We start from the raw sequence: 10393 nt of genomic DNA, 5'->3' as shown, positions 1-10393 counted from the left end.
AATGTGTACCACCCTGGGCCTGCATGGGGCGTGGGACAGAACCACAACACAGGAGTCAGAGAATGAAGGTAATTGGGACAGTGAAACAAGAAAAGGATTAGGTCCAGTAGCAAAGTGAATGTCACCCTCTACTTTTGTCTTCATCAGTATCATAATGCAAAGGAGCCAACTCTTTAAGAATATGAAAACCAGTTGAAACCGGCTTATTTAAAAGAACGTATTGGGTTCCTACTCTTATGTGTGTAAGTCACTGAGTTATGCTCTGGGGCTACAGAGAATAAAGTGACTTCAGCCTAGTTGTGTGGGTTGGACAGACAAGCAGATTTAGAACTATAAGAATTATTCATGAATTGTCATAAGGGCTTATAAGAAGAGGGAGAGAGATGCAGAGGGCATTCTTGAGGATGTCATTTGAGCAGTGTCTTTAAGGATGATTAGAAATTATTCAGGTAGAAAAAGGGGGAGAAGGGCATTGGGAAAAAATCGTAGAATGGCTCAGTGCCTCAGCAGAGGAGAGAGAATTCATCTGTGCCATCCATGTCATACACATGGCGTCTGTATATGGTACGTGAGTGGCATGGTTAGGGCACAGCTTTTGGAGCTCTGCATAGGGTTAACCCTACTCCATGAGCCACAGGAGCCACTGAAAGCTTGCAGCAGAGGAGCCATGCTGTGATTTGCTTAAGGAAAGAGCATCCTGGAGCAGTGAAGACGGTGGGAGGAAGAACAGCACTAGACCCCTCCAGCTCCTCAGTAGGTGGGGGAATATGAGTGTCTTGGCACCCACTTTCTGGCCTTCCTTTGTCTTCTTCATTGCTTCTTACTTTTGCTGCTTTCTCTCTAGCTCCTTTATTGCCTGTTCCCTTTCCAATCATCATATTTTTCTTCTGTTTTGGCTTTCTTTTATCCCCCCTCTCCTTTCATATTTGTACTTTCTTTTCCAGTTTACCACAACCCCTTTATCCATTATCAGACTGATGTATTTTTAAAATTTCTTATAAAATACATTGCCTGGTTGCCCATTTACTGCTTCTGGAGAAAAAGGTTGCCACCTAGAACTAAGAGGACATTAACGCATCTTGATCAGTTTCCTAAATTAATTTTCTTTTGACTCTTTCATCTTGAAAGGAAATTTTACCAACAAGAGAAAGAGATTTCCTAAACTCTGAACGAACTCTTTAAATGTTGAGAAACAGGGGCACCTGGGGGGCTCAGTCGGTTGAGCATCCAACTCTTGATTTCAGCTCAGGTCATAACCTAAGGGTCGTGGGGTTGTGTCCTGTTCATGCTCTGCACTGAATGTAGAGTCTGCTTAAGATTCTCTTTCTCTCTCTCTCTCTCTCTCTCTCTCTCTCTCTCTCTGTCTCTCCCACTGCCCCTCTCCCTGACTTGTGTGCTCTCTCTCTCTAAACAAATAAACAAGCAAACAAATAAATAGTGAGAAAGTGTAAGGACTGACAGAATAAATTATAGAGTAGGGGAGAACTCAGGTTCAGTGGGCACACTCTTCATTAAAACACCTTTTCCACTCATGGAAGGATAAAGACAGGGAAACAGAAGAGTTGGACAGGAAATGAGACCCTAGCTGGTAATGAAAATACCTTTAGTTGTCAAATGTAAGGACCCCATCATTTCTTCTTCTCTCCACAATTAGCAGGGGTGAGAATTCCTGAGCAAGAAGAGGAAAATTAAATGTAGACAATTACAATTCTCCCACTCCATAGCTGCACTAATTTTCAATCATATCACTTTTCAGAGAAAATAAATGTGGTTCTGAAGTATGTTTTGTACTACACGCTATTTTATTAAATGGCCTGGTATTTAATTTTCTTCTAAAACCCGGACCATACAGGAGTCTTATTTCTCTTTCAAAAATAGTTATCAACATTATTTAGACCTTGTTTGATTTGGTTTTTTATTTGTGTGGCTCCTAATTTGTTTTAGCTTTCTGTAGCAGTGGCTCTTGATACATCTGTTAATGTATAGAATCCTTGCCTGATATACTGTGATATTTGGGTTGTGATATTAGGTGAAGGGCTGCAATGTTTATTCACTTCTTTGAGCAGCAGTTATTGAGAAGAGAGAATAGGTTTTTTGGCTTCATCATGATCCTAGGCAATTCATGTACCTCTGGCTGTTGATTTGTTCCAGATATTTGTTTTAGTATCAGGTCAGGTTGAAAGACTTAAGAGAGAGAGAGAGAGAGAGAGAGAGAGAGAGAGAGAGAGAGAATGAGAGAGATAAAGTGAGAAGAGAAGGAAAATACAATCAAATTCCAGATATGAATGAAGTTTAGAAGTAATTTACTTTCAGGAATAAATCTCCTTACTTGAGGTCTTAGCCAGTCATATAGCATCATTTCTACCTATTGTAATTTAGCATACTTGTTCTCTTGCCTCCTTGTACCTTGTTCATGTGAGAAGCTTGCCCTCATCGTAATGAATTTGTCTTTCCTGAAGATTTTTATTTAAATAGATGACCCGGGGTGCCTGGGTAGCTCAGTCAGTTAAATGCTCACCTCTTGGTTTTGGCTCAGGTCACAATCTCATTGTTTGTGAGTTTGAGCATCATGTCGGACTCTGTGCTGGTGGTGCAGAGCCTGCTTGGGATTCTCTCTCCCTCTCTTTCTGTCCCTCCCCTGCTCTCTCTCTCTCTCAAAATAAATAAATAAACTTAAAAAAGAATGAAAAAATAAATAGATGACCCACATTTTAAACATAGAATACATGATCTTTACACAAATTCTCAGTTTTCCATATATTTGTTTTAAACATATTTAACAAAAAACTAAAGTGTATTATGTCCTATTGGAAGAGACTATGGAGACCAGAATGCTGCCTCAAAGTTTTTGCAATCCAGGTGAAACAAAACATGTACACAAGTCCATTACCAGGTAAGTATGCTCAGAGGAGATGGGGATGGTAAAGACCAAGGGGACCAGGGAGTCTAAGTTGACAGAAAGTAGTTTATGGGATCCACCCTTACTTCCTAGAATCATGGACTCTCATAAACTACTACTAAAGAATAGATTTTATGTCCTTACAACTTCTGTTGTAATCCTGAAAATGATTCCATGGGGAGACCCAGAAGAAGCTGAAAAAATGAGAAAAGAGTCCAGGAATTGGTTTTCTGGGAATTCCATTCGAGCTACCCTGTGTTTACTTAAGCATATTTCTATCTTGTTGAGGATAAATCACACAGGGGAAATAAAGAAACTTTGAGGAAACTCTATTTCCAAACAATAACCTATTCTGTGCTGGAACTACCTGTAGAAGGGGCATTCTATGCTCATACTGCTTATTCTGTAGATGAGAATACAGCCTCGGGCATCATGGACCAAGAAGGCTGGGGTGCAAACTTGAGCATCTGTGCATCAGCTTAAGAGGATCTTGATAGATGATAGGCTGGGGGTGGGTTGTGTGTAACCCCAAACTTTTTTCCTATCTGCTTGGGATGACGAGAACCCAGACCAGTATTATAGACAGCCAGGCCAACATTGTAGAAAGTCACTTGAGCACCAGAAACCAAGAAAATATAAATATATGAAGTTGGAGTTGGTCTTTGCCTACTGAAATTTCAATATAAATGGGCAAAATACTGGAGAATTAGATAAAATGGAGAAGGTCAGTGACATTTATTAGATAAAGAGGCTTATAGAATAGAATTTATTTTTCGATAAAGTTGTGATGAAAGTCTTCCAGAAAGAGCAATTTTAAACAAGTCCTATTTGGAAAGTTTAGCAGAAGGTTGAATAATGAAAACAGAGTGTAATGGGTAGAGAAGATGACATGGAAGACTATGCTAGAAGGCAGGAACAGTGGAAGAAGTGGCAATGGCAGACCTAAACAGACCTAGTTTGGCTTCAAGGCTTTTGATTTCATTTTTTTTTTTTTTTTCCTTCAGCAAGGGCTTTATTTGTCAGAAAGGCATTATGCTTGACCTCCAAATTTGGCTGACAATTTACTGATGAGATTCATAACCTTTGGGTTACTCTGATATTTTGACATATTTGCTGGGTTCTGGGCCACATCCTGGAAGGCCACCATAACTTCTGGATCCTGCATGGCTGCGAGAACCTCTGGGTCACTAAGAATTTCATTGAGCCCAGGCATTCCTGCCATTCCAGGCATTCCCCCCGCCATTCCAGGCATGCCTCCAGGAAAATTACCAGGCATTCCCCCAGGAAAGCCACCTGGGAAAGAGCCATACTGAGCTCCTGATTGTCGTCTGGCTTCTTCCTCCCTCTGGGCTCTCTCATGTTCTTCCCGAGCCTTCTTAACCCTTTCTATTCTTTCTTTGATCTCTCGTTCTTCACGTTTTCGCTCATACTTTCTCCGATGTTCAGCAATTTTCTGGGCCCTTGGCTGAACTTCTTTCAACATTGCACTAGCATCTTCATCATAATCCAGTTTACAAGCAAGGGCAAGATCATGTGCTGCTTCTTCCCAATGGCCCAGAAGTTGGTGTGCTTTCCCTCGCCACTTGTAAGGCTGAGCTGAATCAGGATTTATTTCAATAGCTCTGTCACAGTCTCGGATGGCAGCATTTGGCTTCTGTAATTTGATGAAGACACTGGCTCTCTTGGCATACAGAATGGCCAAGCGAGGATTCAGCTTGATGGCATCCGTGAACAAGTCAATGGCTTTCTGTAGTTCACCATCATTTAGGGCATCAATGGCAGCCACTTTTTTATCATTTGCCTGATCCATCATTTCCTCGGTTATCTCTACATTTTCATCTCCCATTTCTTGAGGGGCATCAGTATCTGGTTCAATCACACCTTCATTGTCAATTTCTAGATCACTTTCCTCACTTGATGGTTCGTCTGTCTTTATGTTTTCCTCCGCCTTCTTACTATCTGTTTTTTCTTCCTTGATATTGTCTTCTGATTTAGTTTTATGAGTAGCAGGTGGTATTTTACCCCCCATGCTCTCCACCCACTCCCGCAGGAAGCGCATTTCCTCGGTGTGCAGAACGCTCGGATCCTGCTTACACATTTTCACAAAGGCCCGAAGCTCGCTCACTTTGCGGGGGTCCATGGTCCAGAGGCGACGGCGGGCGGCGGGCGGCGGACGCAGCTAAGGTTGCGGCCCGATTCCAGGCGCAGGTACTAGCCCAACGTCACCGTGGGGAAGGGGCAAGGCTTTTGATTTCAATGGAAAGTAGAAGGGGAGAAGACATTCCAATACAATACAAAATCCACTCAAATTTGATCCTTGAAGTAGGTCACCTTAGTATAGTGAATGGGGATGTAAGGAATGAGGATAGAGCAGCAGTAGATTAAGAGTAAGGCCTTCAGGAAAAATTACGAGTTTTACTAACAGATAGATAGATGTTAAGGAGGAATAGGAATGATTAGATTCCCATTTATTTTCTCCTAATTGCCTTTTTTTCACTGTCATCTTCTTACGTCCTCTGCCTATCTTCCACTGCTCCAAAACCTAACAATTTTGCTGCTTTGGGTTGATTGGCTCTATTTTTTCAAGTAAGAATAATGGTCAGGAGGAGAATGTAGAGGAGGGTGGCCAGAATATATTTATAGCAGTTTAATCAGATTTCATGGGTTCGCTTGAGGCACAGATACAGTTTATGAAGAACTGTTTTAATCTCAATAAAACAATGAAAATACTCCAGACATGAAAAGAAAAGTTAACTTTTATACTTGTGAATCAAAATTAGAATTTTAGCAAGACTCACTACAAAACCAAAACTGTTGATAGTTTAGATATGTATTAATTACTTGCATCTCCAACTGATCTGACTATAAAATTGGAAAATCATAAGGTAACTGACTAGATGATTTTAATCGGCTGATTGAATATCAGCTACCAAAGTGGTACCTGACTGTGTTACTGACTGAGCAATAATTTGTAGGGTATTTTTTTCTCCTTTTACAAATTCAAAACAGAAAACTATCTTACGCAAATATGGGCCTTCAAATACATTTTGATTGTTATTTTGAAGGAGATAATCTGGAATTCTTGGAAGCCTGTCTTTGTTTTCTATTTGCCTATAAATCAAAGGGCATAAGCCAAAATCAGAAAGTAATTTGTTACTTCATTCAGTGATAAGCTAAATGTAAAGTTCTAAAGACATACAAATGTCTCTGAAATCATATTTGGCTATGGCAAAATGAGAACATTTTAATCTTCCTTTTTATTTTGGTTGTTCTTGACATGAGAACAATGCAATCATTTTTAAAAGTCAACTGGATGAGATCTCAGCAACTAAGAACTCTGCCTTTCATTTGTGTCACATATGAAACCAAAACCCAGCAAGGTGAAGTGAATGAATCAGTTACACAGCTTATAGTGACAGAATTCTGTTGTGTAAAAGTCTTTTAAATACAGTAAAACCTTGGTTGTGAGCATAATTCATTCTGGAAACATGCTTGTAATATGAAGCACTTGTATAGTAAAGCAAATTTCCCCATAAGAAATAATGGAAACTCAGATGATTCATTCCATATCCCAAAAATATTCATATAAAAACAATTGTGATACTGTGATATAATACAAAATAATAAAGAAAATATAAAATATAAAGAAAAATAAACAAATTAACCTGCAAAAACCTTTGAAAACCTTTGTGGCTGGTGTGAGGGAGACAAGAGAGAGGAGGATTATTGTGTAGGATGGCTTTCACTATCACTAATGGAATCACTGCTATCTATTGGCTCAATGGGATCCTTTTGCTGCATAGGGGCCATTGTATACACTCACATGGATGTTGACTACAGTACAATATTAATAAACTCTCATCATATACTGTATTTAATATAACTGGCAATAAGGCAGCAGAGGAAAGTGTCTATATCTGCAGAGAGCCTGATCTAGAACGAAGCAAAGCATTCCTAAGCTTATTCTTTTATGGAAAACCAAAGAGCTGTCCATAGGTGCTTTGAAGTGACTAGTGCTAGTTGTGGGCACCTTCCAATGTTCTGAAAAATTACTGATTTCTGCCAAACACCATGGCCTGAGACCAAGCATCCGATCACGGGAGACGATCGCCCACAATTCTGTGGCGAGTGAGAGAGAGAAGAATCATTGGCTCAGTTGTGATCATGTGATGTTCAGCATCATGTACTACTCCTATTGCAAGACTTTGCTTGTTTATCGAGTTAAAATTCATTAGAAGTGTTTGTTCATCTTGTGAAACACTCCCAGAACAAGTTACTGTAACTCTCTGTGGCATTCGTAAAAGAATCTAAACTCCTTGGTTTAGCACCTAACAACTTGTCATAATCTGCCTCTTCCTTTCTGGCCTCATCTCTGTCAGATTTCTACATGTAATCTTTGCTCCAACCATACTAAACTATTCATCAACCAAATATGTACTGTATCATGATTTGTGTACATTAACTGCCGCCTGGGAAGGACACACCTCCTTCCTGATTTTTCTAGCTAACCACTACTCTTTCTCTCTGGGGAAACTTTCCCTGAAGGACTTCCATGGCCCATCTCATGGTTTCTGTGGCAATTCTACATACTTCCATCATAATCTCACCACAGTCTATTTTATTTTTTTATTTATTTAATTTTTAAATGTTTGTTTATTTATTTATTTATTTATTTATTTATTTAGAGAGATAGGGAGAGTGTGAATGGGGAGGGGCAGAGAGAGAGAGAGACACAGAGGATCTGAAGTGGGCTCTGTGCTGACAGAGCCCGCGGTGGGGCTCTGATGAACGAACTATGAGATCATGACCTGAGCTGAAGTCAGACACTTAACCAACTGAGCCACCTAGATGCCCCACCACAGTCTATTCTAAATGCCTCACTAGAGCATAGATCTTTGAGTATAAGCATTATGACCCCTTTGAATCTGTATAACCATAAAAACAACAACAACAACAACAACACTAATAATAATAATATTGTCATTTATTAAGTGCTTACAATGTGTAGGCACTGTTCTAATTGTTTTATTGGTATTACCTCATTCCTAAATACAGTGCCTGGCACAGAAACCGTAAATATGTAGTTGTCAATTGATCGTTTGAAATAATGCATGCATACAAGAGTGAATGCTAGAATACTGGCCTCAATTATTCCCAATCCAGAGATTTGAGTAGATTCTACTATTGGTTGTCTAATATCCAGACAGGTGTCAGTGGACATGAAAAGCTCTTTGGCTGCCCTTTTGCAGATGTTTGAATCTAAGTTAGAGAGAAAAGAACACACCTGAAACCTTATTGATATGGCTGTAACTATTATAACGGCTTAGAAAAGCCAGATACTCAGGAAGAAAGTCTTCCTCATAGTGACATCATGGTTCATGATAGGAGTTTTCTAGATAAATTGAAACCATTGATCCTAGGCCAGACTAATATAGATGGATAGCAATTTTACATTCCAAAACTTATGCCAATTTCTTTGTGTCTTACTATGTAAGGCCTTACATATTAAGTGAAATAACCAAAATCCTACTCCCCTTCTGCCCTTGAGTTTTGTTATTTCACAAAGATTATGTATTTACAATACTAGGGAAGGTATATAAAGAAGGGTTACATCTATAGAATGATCCTTATGCATCATAGATCCTTGACTAAAACATCTGGTGTCATATTTTAAAAAATATATTTAGCAAATAATGTACAATGAAGAAAATTGTATTGATGAAAACCAGTACATATGTAAAATGTCATTCAAATGCCATGGTAGTTAAAATAATAAACTAATTTTTAGTTCGAAAAGAAAGTTTTCAAATTTTGACGTAGCTTAGAGCAGGGAATAGTGCATGGGCTTCAGCCAGGTGGTCCGTGATCCCTACAACTGTGTGCAAAAATTTGTATTTGCATGCGTATGTTTCGGAGAGTGGAGAGAGGCTTTTATCGGGTAGTCAAAGGAATCTGCGTCTCTCAAATGATTAGGAATTACTGCTGTCAAGTAATTTCAGCCATCCAGTTTGCAAAGCTCTGCAATATGGGTTAGGAAGTCCATATTTTAAAAGTATTAGTTTCAAAGGCAAAATTTAGCAAGTTAAATAAACTGTATGCTTAGGTGGTCCCCCTCAGGTCAAGGGTTAGTTAGTCATGTGCTAGAGCATTGTCTTATTTTCTGTGCTGTAGCAAAATTACATATTTCTCTTTCGGCCCTTGGGTCCTATTTGAATTTTGGAGATTAAAATTAAATAGTCCTAATGAGAGGGTTTCCTTTCTAAATTGGGCTCTGCTGAAAACATCAACAATTCAGAAGCTATCAGGTGGCCTTTGGGACTGTCTGTGGCAATGAAAAGGGAAGTTTATATTGGTGATGGTGACTAAAACCCTGCCACAAACTGGAATTGTAACAATTAACTATGGTCATCATTTGTATGGTCATTCAGATTCATAACTTTTATAAAACTTTGCTTGTGAATCCCTCAATAAATAAACACACCTAGTTTTGATGTGAAGCTCTGTAAAATTTTTGTTGTTGTTGTTTAGAGCAAGTTAGGGTATGAATGCCCTAAAGAAATGCCATTGTGGACATTGTGCTGGGCTTCGAAAATCATATGACTGAGAAATTCGTGTTTGTATGTGTATTAAGCCAGAGGATGATTTCTAAAGACTAAATATGGATCTCAGCATTCAAAGTCAAAGCAGTCAATAAATCATTTTGTTGGGTAAGATATTGCTTATCCTGTGTTATTAAAACACAAAGCAAATTATTGAAATGTCCTTTTCAAGATAAAAAAGGATAATTTCAAAACTGAGAATATAGAGCTTAACTTGCTTGTGCCCCTTTCATAATAACATTCAGATCAGCCTGAAGTTCAACCTTAATTTTGTAAGTGAGGTTTCCTTGCTTTATGATGTAGTTGTTTTGCATACTGAGATTGTGTGGTTTAGAAAAATGTTTATATATTGGGTGAAATATGCCAATGTTGTTATTGTTTAAGTGTTTAAAAAATACCTAGAGAAACTCACTCATGAACAACATTGTACAAAAAGCATTTCATTATGTGGTGTATTGAGAAAAGGCTACTGTAAAAGAAGGAAGTGGCTGATGGCAGGCTGGACTAAACAATTTTTTTTTTAATGTTTTATTTATTTTTGAGAAAGAGAGGGAGAGACAGAGGGGAGGGACAGAGAGAGAGGGAGACACAGAATCTTAAGCAGGCTCTAGGCTCTGAGCTGTCAGCACAGAGCCTGACGCGGGGCTTAAACTCACAAACCTCAAGATCGTGACCTGAGCCCAAGTTGAACACTTAATTGACTGAGCCACACAGGCATCCCTGGAGTAAACACTCTTTTTTTAAAAAAATTTTTAAATGTTTTATTTATTTTTGAGAGAGAGAGAGAGAGCTCGAGCGAGAGAGGGGCAAAGAGAGAGGGAGACACAGAATCCAAGGCAGGCTCCAGGCTCTGAGTTGTCATCACAGAGCCTCATGCAGGGCTCAAACTCACAAA

General features: G+C 39.0%; 1 protein-coding gene across 1 annotated transcript; it reads right to left on the bottom strand.

The window, feature by feature from the left end:
• Window positions 1-3886: 3886 nt before the first annotated feature.
• LOC128772463 (hsc70-interacting protein-like) lies at window positions 3887-5133 on the bottom strand. The gene has a single exon (XM_053895234.1). It carries the CDS (start codon window positions 5037-5039, stop codon window positions 3930-3932), a length of 1110 nt encoding a protein of 369 aa, XP_053751209.1. The 5' UTR covers window positions 5040-5133; the 3' UTR covers window positions 3887-3929.
• Between the last annotated feature and the right edge of the window lie 5260 nt (window positions 5134-10393).

Source organism: Panthera pardus, unplaced genomic scaffold (assembly GCF_024362965.1).
Source record: "Panthera pardus isolate Hobbes unplaced genomic scaffold, ASM2436296v1 HiC_scaffold_6, whole genome shotgun sequence".
Classification (NCBI taxonomy): Eukaryota; Metazoa; Chordata; class Mammalia; order Carnivora; family Felidae; genus Panthera; species Panthera pardus.
Note: the sequence above shows the minus strand (reverse complement) of the source record. Positions and strands in the feature narration are given on the sequence as shown.

Coding starts and splice junctions, on each gene's coding strand:
- LOC128772463 (XM_053895234.1), bottom strand. CDS start 5,039: ATGGACCCCCGCAAAGTGAGCGAGCTTCGGGCCTTTGTGAAAATGTGT.